At 39.2% G+C, this 15,682-nt stretch overlaps 1 protein-coding gene across 2 annotated transcripts in view; it reads right to left on the bottom strand.

Moving 5' to 3' along the window:
* The window catches only part of STRN (striatin), a 131,805-nt gene that overhangs the window by 13,134 nt on the left and 102,989 nt on the right, over positions 1 to 15,682 (bottom strand). For both annotated transcript variants that reach the window (XM_051842991.2, XM_070069253.1), the window contains 5 exons: positions 14,187 to 14,323; positions 9,577 to 9,752; positions 7,047 to 7,094; positions 6,194 to 6,315; positions 182 to 349 (listed from right to left, as the gene is read on the bottom strand). In XM_051842991.2, coding sequence (XP_051698951.1) covers positions 182 to 349; positions 6,194 to 6,315; positions 7,047 to 7,094; positions 9,577 to 9,752; positions 14,187 to 14,323 — 651 coding nt within the window. The remainder of the gene's footprint in view (positions 1 to 181; positions 350 to 6,193; positions 6,316 to 7,046; positions 7,095 to 9,576; positions 9,753 to 14,186; positions 14,324 to 15,682) is intronic.

The following is a 15,682-nucleotide window of genomic DNA, read 5'->3' as shown; positions in this document are numbered from 1 at the left end:
CCTCTAGTTGGTAATGGGGAGAAGGGATTGATTGGAAAGGACACAAAGGAACTTTGGAGAGGTGAAGAATTTAGAGAATAATTAAGAATAAGAGTTTATAGAACCATTTTTTATTTGTTCGTTTGTTTTCAGTAAAAGATGTTTATAAAGATTTAATACAATAATTTTTAAAAGTATGTACCTTTGTTATCATTAAATACACTCAGTGCTGGAGCAGCCTCAGCTGTATTCCATAAACGCAGAGTGCCATCTGCTGAGCAGGACAACAAACGCTGGTGTGCTGCACTGTAAGCCAAACCCCAGACTGCATCCGTGTGGCCGAGCAGAGGTCCTCTTAAAACAGAAGGATCTACACGAAACAGCAAAACATTGCAAAGTCAAGAGGAGAAAACCCAAATTAAAAAGGCACTTAGATTCCACAGAAACTAAAATGTATAAACAAAAGCATTTGACAATAGTAGAGAATGTTTTCTAGTTTATTATTATTCTACACTTCTGCAGTAATAAATAAAGGGAGGGGGAGCTTGGAAATACACAAATGTAGAGTTTAAATTTTTAAACTAAATTGCACATCTATTTCTCCTTAAACAAGACAGGCATTGCCTTTCGCTTTCCTTGTGTTCTTCCACTTGTCTGAATTTTTAAAAGAATGTTAATACATAGTATTCGAACTAAATCACCTTGGAGCAACCACAACTCACTCTCTGAGGAAGTGAAAAGGTCTTTGCCCCCACCCCGAACACCTGTAGCACTCTGGCCTCACGTCTTGCAGGCCGTTTACCCTGCTGTACAACGAATATGGCAATTATTCCTAGGAGCATGACATAAGAATGGACAGCTCTGAGACTTACAGGATTCCCCAAATTTTCAAACAACAATAACTGATATATGGATGATGTATGTGGGGGGAAGAGGAGGAGGGAGGTGAGGAGGGCGAGTTGCACAATCTCATGAAAAAGTTAATTTGGAATATTTCATTATTAATCCTCACAAGGATTCTAAAAACTGGCATTTTCAAGATGAGTTACAGACATTAAGTCTGGAAATGTCTTCTACCTTCTCTCTGACACCACAAAATATTTATTGAAAATACACTGTATATCAAACACTATCATTAATGCTAGCACCACTCAGTGATGAGGACACAACACTGCCCCGTCCTCAAAGAATATTGGGAGTACACACAAGTGACAGATACCAGCTACCATGGAGAGTAACTGGCGTGAGTAGAAACCTCTTGGAGAGCATGACATTATAGTATAAAGATGCAGCAAGTCAGAAAACAGAAGGGTGTGCCTGGCAAGGGGGCAGCACCTACAAAACACTAAAGGAAAAATAATATGCTATGCAAGGAGATTTCTAAGAAATTCAGTATTACTGTCATGTGGCGGCTGAAGCAGGAAATGTATGAGATGAGGAGAGTTAGTTCATGGTGGAATCTCTGTGATACATTAAGGAAACTGGAGCTATCCTGAAAGCAACAGGAAACAAAAAGGGAGCAGTGAAGTGTCTAAGGAAAACACAGCTGTAATACAGACGATAACCTGGACAGAATCCAGATAAAGGCAAGGGGACTGGTTTAGCACATTGGAAGAGTGATGAAAAAGACATAATATAGAGCAATCACTTCTCGGCCTTTTGGCAAAGATCAAGTGTAAAAGACCAGAGCAGAGGGAGAAAATTCAAGAAATATTTAGGGAATCAGATAAAAAAAAAAAAAAAAAAAAAAAAAAAAAAACAAGGTAATTAAGGAGCTGTGGATAGCATGTCAGAGGAAAAAAAAAAAATCAGGTAATTCTCAGGTTTCTACTTCAGGTAATTCTGGAATAAACAGAAGAAACACAGGACATGTTGGGATTTATAGAGAATGAAGACAGCCGATCTGAAACTTCCTGTAAGCAGTCTGAAGCTTACTTTCTGAATACACTTATAAGTCAACAGCACATAAAAGCGACAGAAGTAGATTCAATCTCCCAAGGAACATTTGAACACTACAAAGAATGAGTCAGATCTTAGCCTTGGGAAATGCAGATACTTAAGGTAAGAGAAATAAAGAGAATTCATGAAGGATAGGGAACAGAAACTGTTATAGTGTCAAAAAAAAAAAAAAAGGCAATAGGACAAATTTGAAAAAGGAGGGTGGAGACTGGTGTTGGAGCAGAGTGAGTTAAGTCATCATCTGCAATGCCAGCATTTCAAATGAGCAACAGCTTGAGTCATGGCTGTTCGAGGTTCCTGCTAATGTGCCTGAGAAAGCAGCAGAAGATGGTGTAAGTGTTCGGGCTATTGCCACACATGTGGGACACCCAAATAGAATTCCTGGCTCCTGGCTTCAGCATAGCCCATCCCTGGCTGTTAAAGCCATTTGTGGAGTGAACCAGTGGAAGGAAGAGCTTTCCTCTCCCTCTCTCATTCCCCCTCCCCTCCCAACTCTCTTTCCCTCCTTCTCTTTGATTCTTTCAAATAAATCTTTAAAAAAAAAAAAAAAAAAAAGTTGTGAAAGTTCCTGAAACAGCCCATACATTTAGTAAATAAGGATTACAATATACTTTCAGACCAGGTAATTAGCTGATCATTGGCAATCTTGTATTTACGTAATGTAGCCAGAAGCCACAATGCATGGAGATGATACACAGGGAAAGGACATGGAATTAGTAACTAGTCATTATGTTTTCTAGACAATATCATCAAGAAAAACATAAATGATAAGGAAAAGAAAGAGACTAAATAGAAGACAAAAAGGAAAATGGGGTCAAGAAAAGTCTTCTTGCCAAGAATGGGAGATACCTAAATTTGAGGAAATTTTTGCTTTAAGAGAGCAAAGACAGTCCCTTTGGGACAAATATATGTTCTCCCTGATCGGTGACAACTAACTGAGCACCTAAAAGGAAACCTGTTGAAGTGAAATGGACACTATGAGAAACAATGTCTTGATCAGCCCTTGTCCTGACTGTCAAGGAACAACTTACTATTTTATTCCTTTTAGTATTTTGTTGTTCTACTTAATACCATTGGTTGAACCCTTTAATTAACATACAATTATTCTTAGGCATTTAAAATTAACTGAAAAGTGATTCCTGTTAAATATAAGAGTAGGAATAAGAGAGAAGATGTACAGTCGACACATGCTCACTCGGACTTACCCCTAACAGTAGAGCTAGAAACGTGCCAGGGGATTCCAATTCAATCAAATCAAGGTGGCATGTACCAATGCCATCTCACTTGTTAAAGTGATCAGTTTAAGTTCATAATTGATCAAAAAGATAGGATTAAGTGTCAAAGGGATTACATAAATAAGACCAATGTCTGCAAATAATAATTGATAGAATTAAAAAAGGAGAGAATGATCCTACATGGGAAGCAGGATACACAGCAGACTCATAGAATGACAAACACCCTAAACAGCACTCTAGCTTCAGAATCAGCCCTTAAGGCATTCAGATCTGGCTAAAAAGCCCATGAGAGTTTCGCAGGCATGGAAAACCAAGAAACTCTGGCAAAAAAAAAAAAACAAAAAAAAAAAAAACAAAAAAAAAAAACACTAAATAAAAGATCTCTGTAAGGGAGATCCCAGAGGAAAGAACGAGCCATTCAAGGAGGTACCTTTCTCTGAAGGGAGGAGAGAACTTCCACTTTGCTTATGGCCCTGTCTAAATACGATCAGAGTTTGTGAATTCAAGTGGCTTCCATAGCCTTGGCAGCTCATGACAAGAGCCTTGGGTGATTACTGACTCCATAAACAAGAGTGTCAATTGTTAAATCAACAACGGGAGTCACTGTGCACCTGCTCCCCATGTAGGACCTCTGTCCTTAATGTGTTGTACTATGCGAATTAACGATATAACTAGTACTCAAACAGTACTCTATACTTTGTATGTCTGTGTGGGTGCAGTCTGTTGAAATCTTTACTTAGTATATACTAAGTTGATCTTCTGTATATAAAGATAATTGAAAATGAATCTTGATGAAGAATGGGATGGGAGATGGAATGGGAGAGATGGGATGGTTGTGGGTGGGAGGGAGGTTATGGGGGGAAAAGCTGCTATAATCCAAAAGTTGTACTTTTGAAATTTATATTTATTAAATAAAAGTTGAAAAAAATAGGAAAAAAAGAGAGCAAAGAGGGTAAAGTTTAATTAAGATGAGAATCAGTACAAGAGCAAGAGTAAGAGATTGGAGCGCAGTTCCAAAGAGAGACAGATTCAAGTATAGCCCCTAAAGAAACTGAAAGAATAAGGTCAGCAACAAAAAAGGAAGGGTGGGACTGGGGCAGAATGAGACACAGAGAAAGAAAGCACAAAACAGATAATTTGTTATGGGGAGAGTTGAGGGTGTGTAAGTTTTCACAGTATGTGTTTAATGATTACCAAATAAATATTAGTGGGGAGAGTATTGTAGCACAGGGGGTTAAGTCATCCATTGCAATGCCTATATTTCATATTGGAATGCCACTCCTAGTTCCAGTTGCTCTGCTTTCAATCCAGAATCTCCCTGCTAATGTGCCTGGGAGATGGCAGATAATGGTTCCAATTCCTGGGTTTCTGCCACTCACATGGAGTTCTGAGCTCCTGGCTTCAGCCTGGCCCAGATCTGACTATTTAGGGCAGCTGGGGAGTGAATCAGCAGATACAAGGTATCTCTCTCTCTCTCTTTCCCTCCCTCTCTGTTACTCTTTCAAATAAATAAATATTGGAAGAAATTTTTATTGAATTCCTTATCTTTAGTAAGGTTTGGTATCAAATTCAGTCCACAGTGATACTGAAATTAAAATATACTGTTACACAAATATGATACTTTTAAACCATTCTACAATTTGAGAAAACCAGGGAAATTCTAGTAAGATATGGATTTATGGTTTAGGATACCTTTCTTAAGACCAAATGACACATCTTAACGTATGAACCCTCGAAGTTGAGCCCAGTAACACCACTGACAAAATCCAGGCAAAGGTCCAAGACAAGGAAGGCATCCCCTCTGACCAGCAGAGGTTGATCTTTGTTGAAAGTGGCTGGTAGATGATCGTACCCTGTCTGACTACAACATTCAGAAAGAGTCCACTCTGCACTTGGCCCTGCACCTGAGGGGAAGTGTCTAAGTTCCCGCTCTCAAACTTTCAACAAATTTCACGGCACTCTTCTTTCAATAAAGTTCTTGTATCTCCCCCACTACACACACAAAAAAAGGGGCATCAGAAAATTTAAGTTACTAGCCTCTACATTTTCCTCCAACAACTGATTAAGGAGAGGATGCCAACACTTATCTTTCCTTCAAAGTCATTTGTTAAGAGCAGTGATGAAACGTGATTACAGATTAATAATAAAGTATCAAGTACTGTAGAAAAACCTAAAAAGAAAATAATTGTCAATCAAGACAGCATTTCTAATCAATAAGACTCTGACGAGTGGGAACTGTTTTCTCTAGAAGTGTAGCCTTTTTTCTTTTGACATAGCGTATCAAATTGATAACTAAATATAGTCATCCATTTTTTAAGCAAAAAAAGAGATGTGATTCTCTTTTTACATATTAGTCTTCAGAAATATCTATTTGAATTCTTTCACATGTTGGACATGTCTAATCCAAATATGAAATCCAAAGTGCTTCAATATCTGAAAACTCTTTGAGCACAGATAGAACTCCACACGTGAAAAGTTCTACAACTGGTCTCATGTTACAGGTCACAGTGAAAAGCCAGGCACACTAAAATATTGTATTAAACTGCCTTTGGGCTATGTATAAAGTATGTACATTAAACATAAATTAATTTGGATTTGGATTTGGGTCCCACTCTACAGGATATCTCATTATGCCTATGCAAATATCACAAAATTAAAAAAAATTGAGGGCCGGTGCTGTGATGTAGCAGGTAAAGCGCATAAAGCTGCTACCTGCAGTGCTGGCATATCATGTGTGCGCTGGTTCCAGCTGCTCCACTTCTGATCCAGCTCTCTGCTATGGCCTATGGCAACGGAATGAAGACTTTCCTCTCCCTCTCTCTCCCCCTCTGCTTCTGCCTCTGCCTCTCTGTAACTCTGCCTTTCAAATAAACAAACGTATCTTAAAAAAAAAAAATCCAACATCTGAAACACTTCTGGTTCCAAGCATTTAGGATAAGGGATGTTTAACCTGTACCTATCATGAAAAAACATATAAAAAGAAAACATTTACTCTTTCAGACCTTCGGGCCATCACATACCGTAAGAGTCATAGGGGTCAATGTTGGGATTAGTGGTATTCCAGCCTTGTATTAGTCCATCAGAACCACCACTGTAACACTGCTCACCATTGCTGCTCATTACCACACAAAGAACTGGACCTCTGAGAGATTAAAAAATTTAAACATCAACCTGATAATATTCTTAACATTAAAAATAAGAAGGTTTAATTACTCAAGTGGTTACTTTTTTTTTTTTTTACAGTGAATAAAAATACTATAAAGCATTACTTGTTTTTCTTTCTCTGCTAAAACAGCAGTTGGCAAGCTACAGACTACAGGCCAAATCCAACCAGTAGGCTTGCTTCTATATAGTCCTCATGTGAACAATGTCTTTTACATTTTTAAAGGATTGTAAAACAAATAAAATCAATATACAAAAGCAAGTATATATAACCTGCAAAGATTAAAAAATATTTACCATCTGACCCTTTATACAAACAGTATGCCAATCTCTGTACTTCATCAAATGAAAAGACACCTTAACCTTAAATAGAAATAGGATAAGCATGCAATGTGTGATCACAATAAAGAAAAAAAAACTTTCGATACTTGAATCAGGTTATCTTTAAGGAAAAAAAAATTACTAGGATATCTAATATTTAAATCCAATCACTTTAATATATACATATATCACTTAAACATGCAAATAAAAACCAATTTCAGCAGGGATCCCTATTTTTGTGATAAACTTGCTTTTAGTATTATCTGTCAGCTTCTTTCACATTTACAAAAACTACTAAATACAAAAAAAAGTAAGTAAACAAAAGTAAAATATCCTACAAGCTCTTTGACAATGATGTTGGTTTAAAATAAAGAAAAATCACATACTTACTTATGAGCCCTAAATGTATAGATAGGCTCTACATCCAGAGAAGTACTCCTAAATCAGAGATAGAAGACAACTTTTACCAATTGAAGTTTTGGTAGTAAACAATATGACAGAAACATGACAAAACTGCCTTTAGAAATACAAATACAGTTGTAATACACCATTCTCAACCACAGGTTACAAAAATAAGCTTACCCAATTTCAATCATATTTCCATGGCATCAAGAATCAAAACTACTTGTTTAATAGTAGTATTTTGCTACTGTGATTTTAGACTGTCAAAATCTGAGTTGAGAAATAGCTTCACTCAGGAGAAACAATGAGGGTTTTGAAGGGATACATTTCTTATCTCTTTCAAACTATACAACAGATTTCTTCCTCTACCAGTAGTAAAATTTCTGTAATCTTCTCTATCTGATGTTCAGTTGTATTCTTGTAATAATAGAAGTGCTTGACACAGCAGAAGGCCAATGCTGGCACACACTGATTCTGGACCATGTGACCCACAGAAGGAGAGAAGCTCCAATAATTATCCTAAGTGGGATGGAAATCAGCTTGGGGGCTGTTAAAAGGCTTTCTACTAAGTCATGTCTGCCCACACTTAGATAGGAAATCAATGATCTGAGGCAAGCACTAACAGTTAAAGGGACAGAAAAAACAGTGCCCCTTTTTGTTCCTGTTTGTTTGTTTGTTTGTTTATTTATTTATTTGACAGGCAGAGTGGACAGTGAGAGAGAGACAGAGAGAAAGGTCTTCCTTTGCTGTTGGTTCACCCTCCAATGGCCGCCGCAGCTGGCGCACCGCGCCGATCTGATGGCAGGAGCCAGGTGCTTATCCTGGTCTCCCATGGGGTGCAGGGCCCAATCACTTGGGCCATCCTCCACTGCACTCCCTGGCCACAGCAGAGAGCTGGCCTGGAAGAGGGGCAACCGGGACAGAATCCAGAGCCCCGACCGGGACTAGAACCCAGTGTGCCGGCGCCGCAAGGCGGAGGATTAGCCTAGTGAGCCGCAGCGCCGGCCATCTGTTTATTTATTTCAAAGTCAGAGTTACACAGGGTAAGAGGAGGAGGAGGAGGGAGAGGAAAAGGGGTACGGAGAGGGAGAGAGGTGCGGGGGAGAGAGAGACAGAGAGAATCAATCTTCTATCAGCTGGTTCACTCCCCAGATTGTTGCAATGATCACAGCTAAGCCAGGCCAAAGCCAGGAGGCAGGAATTTCTTCCAGGTCTCTCATATGAGTAGGAGGAGTGCACTGGCCAATAGCAGGGAGCTGGATGATAAGTACAGCAGCTGGAACATGAACCGGCGCCATGTGGGATGCCAGCATCACAGGCAGTGGCTTTACCCACTATGCCACAAAACAAAGGCCCCAAGAGTACCTTTCAATCCAGACATATTGCTGGGTGTGAAAAGTACCTGCAGGGTTTAGGTCAAAAGACTAGACCTAAGAGAAGTGCCCTAGACCTCCCAATCAGCTTTTCTCTACTCTACCTTGTCTAAGTCCAAACCTAGTAAACAATGGGGGAGGAAAGTGAAAAACTTTGATGATTTTAAACATGCTATGCCTTTTTAGAAAAAATAGAATAAACCTTCACTATAGATAAGAGATTCCCCAAATATGAGTCATTTAAAATACTTTATATTATGAAGACTGTAATCATCATTCACAAACCCTGTGGATACAATTGGTTAATATCATTCTTTCCTAAGCATCAGTTTTCCAATCTAATATTAGATTGCACAATGGAAAAAAATACTCTAAGCTGCATGATGTGTTCAAGTAGCCTGAACTGGAAGAGATTCTTGGAACACTACAGCAAAGAATACAATACATGGGACACAGTAGGTTAGTCCTCTGCCTGCAGTGCCGGCATCCCATATGGGCACTGGTTCTAGTCCCAGATGCTCTTCTTAACAATCTAGCTCTCTGCTATAGCCTGGGAAAGCAGTGAAAGGTAGTCCAGTGAAAGGGGCCCCTACATCCACGTGGGAGACCTGGAAGAAGCTCCTGGGTCCTGGCTTCAGATGAGCCCAGCTCTGGCTGTTGTGGCCATCTGGGGAGTGAACCAGCAGATGGAAGACCTTTCTCTGTCTCTCCCTCTCACTGTCTGTAACTCTACCTCTCAAATAAATAAATAAAATCTTTTAAAAAATATATATTTTTTGTGCTTAAAAGTTTAATTAAAATATATTCAAATAAGGGCAGGTGCTATGGTGATGAAGTGGGTTAAGTCACCACTTGCAATGCCTGCATCCCATACTGGAATGCCGGTTCAAGTCCTGGCTACTCCACTTCCAAACCAGCGGGATCCCTGCTAATGTGCCTAGGAAGCAGCAATAATGGTTCAAGAACCTGAGTTCCTCCCACCCATGTGGGAGACTCGAATAAAGTTCTTGGCTCCTGGCTTCAGCATGGCCCATCCCTGGATGGATGGAAGATAAATCTTTCTCTCTGTCTCTTACTCTCTCTCTGTCACTCGTCTTTTAAATAAATAAACCTTTTAAAAAATACTCAGAGTAGAATATCCTTACTTTTTGGCTGGGGCTGTTTTCTGCAAATTCCACATTTTTAAAGTATGATCCTCTGATGCTGTTATCAAAATAGGCTCGACAGGGTGGAAAGCAAGGGCTCGGATGCCATCAAAGTGACTTCTTAATGTAAACTTAGGGTTCCATGTCTTCCTCAATGCATCTTTATTGTTTGCTATCTATTAAAGAAACAAAACAAAGATACTTAAACATTTAGTTCAAGATAAGGCAAAAAAAATCTGTTATAACATTACTTCTTACTGATTTGCCATTAAATCATCACATGTCATGATTTTCAAAACAATAATTTTTAAATGTAAATAACCAGATCAATAGGTAAAATTAGCAAGATGTCAACAGTTTTCTTTGAAGAAATATGAAAGTTATAACAAGAAAATATAATTCAATATAAAAAGTGGATAGTCATATATGAAATAGATCATCACCATATGAATTTTTTAAATTTTCTTTTTTAACAGGCAGAATTAGACAATAAGAGAGAGAGAGAGAGAGAGAGAAAGGTCTTCCTTCCGTTGGTTCACCCCCAAAATGGCCCTACAGCCAGTGCACCACGCCAATCCGAAGCCAGCAGTCAGGTGCTTCCTCCTGGTCTCCCATGCAGGTGCAGGGCCCAAGCACTTGGGCCATCCTCCACTGCCTTCCCGGGCCACAGCAGAGAGCTGGACTGGAAGAAGAGCAAGCTGGACTGGAAGAAGAGCAACCGGGACGGAACCGGTGCCCCAACCGGGACTACTACCTGGAATGCCAGTGCTGCAGGCGGAGAATTAGCCTAGTGATCCGTGTCGCCAGCCACCACATGAATTTAAAAGCCAAGTAATTCAAATTATAATGTAGGATAGAAAGTATAATTTTCATAAGAATTAAATAACTAAGTTGTCTTTAAACAACATTTTAGAATATGATCATACTTCTGAGTTTTCAATACTTTGTAACAGGAGCCAATTTTCTTCATCAAATTAGGAACAAGGTTTACAAAGTAGAAAGAGAATGTTAAAAATGGAAAACATAATCCAATATCACAAAAACTATTGTTCATCGGTAAAACAAACAATGTGGGTTTTTTTTCTCTATGTTAACTTTATCTCAACAATTGAAAATACTGCATTATTTTTCATTCCAACTAACAAGAAAGCTGAAGAGTAGCTGGTAATTGACTTTACACTAGCACCACATATGACCTCTTCATACTTTAAGACTAACAATCACACTAGGTTTAAACAAGATTGGGACAAGAATTGTTGACATATAGGAGAAATATTACCATACTTACAATGACAAAAAAGCAGCAAAACTAACAACAGTTGCTATTTTGAATATTATCCATTATTTTAAACATTATTTAAAATACTTTACATGCATTAGTAAATTGTTTAACCCTCATAATAATTTTTTGATTTAGGAATTAATGTCATCTCTACTTTACAGACTTAACACATCAGGAATGGAGAATTTGAGTGACTTGCCCAAAGAACCCTGCTACTAAATAAAGAAGCCTACATACAAACCAAAGCAGTCTGGTTCTAGAGGGCATACTCAGTAAGGCAGTGCTCAGAAAAGAACTAGATAGAAAATATCACAAATATGGTGATAAGAGAACACAAAACATATCATGCAAAGACTACTCTAACTGTTGAGGCTGGTTATCCTGGAAAAAATCATCTTGGGTTGAATTATGTTTGCTCTTGTAAAACAGCTGAATCTTTGTGAATCTCTTAATGTGGAAGGTAGCCACCAAAATGGTTTCCAGTCAGCCCTACCTCCCTGTACTTATACCTTGTATAGTTCCCTCACACATTACAGTGTTGATCTGTGTAACTAAGAGCATACAGAAGTGACTCAAGCTACTTACAAGATTAAGTTATAAAGCCACATATCTTGGATGTCCCTCTCTTCCTCTTTTTTTTTTTTTTAATATTTATTTTATTTATTTGAAAGACAGAGTTACAGAGAGAGGTAGAGACAGAGAGAGATCTTCCCTCTGCTGGTTTGCTCACCAGATGGCTGCAACGGCCGGAGCTGTGCCGATCCGAAGCCAGGAGCCAGGAGTTTCTTCCAGGTCTCCCACGTGGGTGCAGGGGCCCAAGGACTTGGGCCATCTTCTACTGCTTTCCCAGGCCATAGCAGAGAATTGGATCAGAACAGGAGCAGCTGGGACTAGAACCGGCGTCCATATGGGATGCCGGTGCTTCAGGCCAGGGTGTTAACCCGCTGCGCCACAGCGCCGGCCCCTTCCTCTTTCCCCATACACTCACCGCAGAGGAAGCCATCTGCCATGGTGAGGTCCATGTGGTGAAGAACTAGTTTTCCAGACAATACCTAGCAAAGAACCCAGGACTTCCACTATCCACGAGGAGCAATGAAGTATATCCTCCCCAAGCCTAGTCTTCAGGTAAGACTTCAGTCCCTGACAACATCCTGACTACATGAAAGTCCTTGAGCCAGAACTGCACAGCTAAGCTGCTTCCTGAATTCCTGACTCAAAGAAACTATACAATGTTTGTCATTTTAAGTTATTAAGCTTTGGCATAATCTGTTACACAGCAAAAAATTACTAATACATTTAATAAAACCAAGAACTACTTTTGAAAACAGGGTGACACAATACCACATTTTCTATGAAAAAAGAATGAACTTTCTCTAGAGAGAAGAGTAAGTTTCATTAAATACTGGACAAATTCTTTGTAGGGTTGTTATAGAAAGAATGAAGTATCTAATGCGAACTTCTGCTTCTAGTCATGATGAACTAGATAACTGGCAGCACCTCTGATTATGGAGAAGTGGAAAAGCAGAACTAAATATAAAATGTGAAGAATCAACAAAATAGTGAAAAATAGTGAAGATAAACTAAGAAAGCTAAGATCCAAGGGAGAACACAGGCCTACAGAGGTGAGCACAATGTTTGTGGCTATTTTTTCCCAGAGGGTATTTACTGATTCCAGAAGGATGGCTGAGAAACCAAGCAATATTTTTCATGGTTTTCTGTTGCCACAGAGATAAAAACTGATGCAGAGGACCTACCAAGAAAATTAGGCGTGGTGCACTACTTTGCTTTGCTTATGGCTTTATAGGGTTGCATCCCAGAGAAGGCCTTGCGGACTAAAGGTCAGGTTTAGACCATCTCAAAAACTGAAAATGGAAGAAACTAATTTCAGGTTTGTAGTGGTTACAGACCTCTGAGAAAAACAAATGAACATATATTCTCTAATGGAAGCTATCACCCTGAGTCTGAAGTTATTTCTACAAACAACTTTCCAAATAAAGTTATTCAGACATAAAAAGTAACTGCACACAGGAGCTAAGACAGTGTAAACAGAAAACAAGACATAATGGTAATACAACTACAGAGTCTCCAACTTTAAAGCAATCACGCTTTCACTACGTTCAAAAAGACAAAAGGGGCTTGTGCTGTGGTAAAGCGGGTAAAGCCCCAGCCTGCATTGCCAGCATCCCATTTAGGGGCCAGTTCAAGCCCCAGCTGCTTCACTTCTAATCCAGCTCTCTTCTATGGCCTGGGAAAGCGTGGAAGATGGCCCAAGCACCTGAGCCCCTGTACCTATGTGGGACACCTGGAAGAAGCTCCTGGTTCCTGGCTTTGGATCAGCTCAGCTCTGGCTATTGCAGCCAATTGGGGAGTGAACCAGCGAACGAATGAAGACCTCTCTCTCTCTCTGTGTGTGTATACCTCTCTGTAACTCTGTCTTCAAATAAAGAAAAAAATAATATATATATTTTACATATATATATTATATATATATAAAGACAAAAGATGGGAAACCAGAATTATGGGCAGTTAAGCCACCACCTGCAAGGCTGGCATCCCATATACGAGTGCTGATTTGAGTCCCAGATGCTCCACTTCCAATCCAGCTTCCTGCTAATGTGCCTGGGAGAACAGTGGAAGATGGCCCAAGTGCTTGGGTCCCTGTCACCCACACAGGAGACCTGGATGGAGGTCAAGGATCCTGGCTTCAACATGGCCTAGTCCTGGTCCTAGCGGCCACTTGGGGAGTGAACCAGCAGACAGAAGACCTCTCTCTCCATCTCTGTTTTTGTGACTCTGCCTTTCATATAAATAAATAAATCTTACATTTTTTTAAAGACTGCAAGACTAAAAGTTTTGGAAGAAATTTTTGAACAAAAAGAATTCTAGAAGCAAAAAATCTCAATAGGCAGGTTTACCTATAGGTTGCATTCAACTGAAAAGAAAATTAGTGATCTCAAAGACAGGTCACAGAAAGATAAAGGAGAATAACGAACTGAGGTTATGGAAAGGAGATCTAATAAATAAAAGTTCCAGAAGGAAGAGAATAAAAAGCAGTCATTGCATGGCTGAGAACTTTACTAAACTAATGAAAATACGTAAAGCCATGAAGATCTAAGAGCTTCAAGAAGTTTAAACAAAAAATCAAACTTCGTCTGACAATAAAGTCATAAATAAAATCAGAGAAAAGAATCAGACCATTAAAGGACCAACAACAGAAATGATACTTGACTTAAGCAGAAAACAACAAAAGCAAAAATACGATGCTCAATATTTACAATTAAAACTGAACAAGCTATATACTTATGAAAACATTTTAAAAAATACTTACATCATAAGTTAGTGAATCTGCTTCATTGGCCACTGTAAGGCCTGCTAATTCTCCAAGTCCCAGTTCACTTTCAAGGGCTTCATCAGCTCCCATGATGAATGACTTCCCAGAAGAAGGAGGAAATGTTAATGCTTCCACTGAAAGGAAACATAACATACCTCTGAAGAGCCAATAATTAGTCTAATTTGCTTCTATCAATTTTCTTGAAAGGGTATGTATACATTTAATTATTGTAAAGTGCTTTTAAACACAATAAAATTCAGTGAGCAGAAAACCCTGAGGAATTTATTGCTTTATCCATACCTTAACCACAGCTGAAGGGATTAACTAATTAGAAGAGTAAAACAGGCCGGCGCCGTGGCTCACTAGGCTAATCCTCCACCTTGTGGCACCGGCACACCAGGTTCTAGTCCCGGTCGGGGCACCGGATTCTGTCCCAGTTGCCCCTCTTCCAGGCCAGCTCTCTGCTGTGGCCAGGGAGTACAGTGGAGGATGGCCCAAGTACTTGGGCCCTGCACCCCATGGGAGACCAGGAGAAGTACCTGGCTCCTGCCATCGGATCAGCGCAGTGCGCCGGCCGCAGCACACCGGCCGCGGCGGCCACTGGAGGGTGAACCAACGGCAAAGGAAGACCTTTCTCCCTGTCTCTCTCTCTCACTGTCCACTCTGCCTGTCAAAAAAAAAAAAAAAAAAAAAGAGTAAACATAAAACAAATCTAATAATCAACTGTTCTTCCCTTTTCACAATATAGAAAATATACAGGGGCTGGTGCTGTGGCATAGCAGGTAAAGCCTCTGCCTACAGTGCCAGCATGCCACATGGGCACCGGTTCAAGTTCCAGCTGCTCCACTTCCCATCCAGCTGTCTGCTATGGCCTGGGAAAGCAGTGGAGGATGGCCCAAATCACGTAGTAAACAGTATTCTGCCTCTCTTACAAGAATTCTAATTTATGTATGATACAGGATGGAATCTCTGATAAAAACTCTTTTTGAGAATAAGAGAAAAACTATTTTCCTCCATATCTAAGACCTAATCTTCAAGTAAATGAAACTGAGTAAGTCTTGTTTCCATAATGTCAGTGGAACAAATCTACTAGTGAACAGATCTACTGAGGACCACGATTTCAAATTTGTAATTCAAAAGACATGAATCTACCTCAAATAAATTGCACATCTAGAGTATGACACAATGATTCTTTACACGAGTAATAAATTACAACTATGCTAAATTACTCATGGGCCAAAAATTGCACTGAAAAACTATTCAAACATGAAAATTCGCAATCTTTTCACTTTATGTCTCTTTAACAATGCACCTGAATTCAAAAAAAAAAGAAAAATACAATTTTTATTCTGTGGCTTTTTCTCAGGCTGTTTTGTTCCATAAATATTCATTTGAATGGACATATAAATTGTAAGAAATTATAGTATTTAAGATCAAGGAAATTTTTAAAATAAAATTTGAAAAATTTTTATTAACAAAAATTATGTTTATGT

This window comes from Oryctolagus cuniculus, chromosome 2 (genome assembly GCF_964237555.1).
Source record: "Oryctolagus cuniculus chromosome 2, mOryCun1.1, whole genome shotgun sequence".
NCBI lineage: Eukaryota > Metazoa > Chordata > Mammalia > Lagomorpha > Leporidae > Oryctolagus > Oryctolagus cuniculus.
Note: the sequence above shows the minus strand (reverse complement) of the source record. Positions and strands in the feature narration are given on the sequence as shown.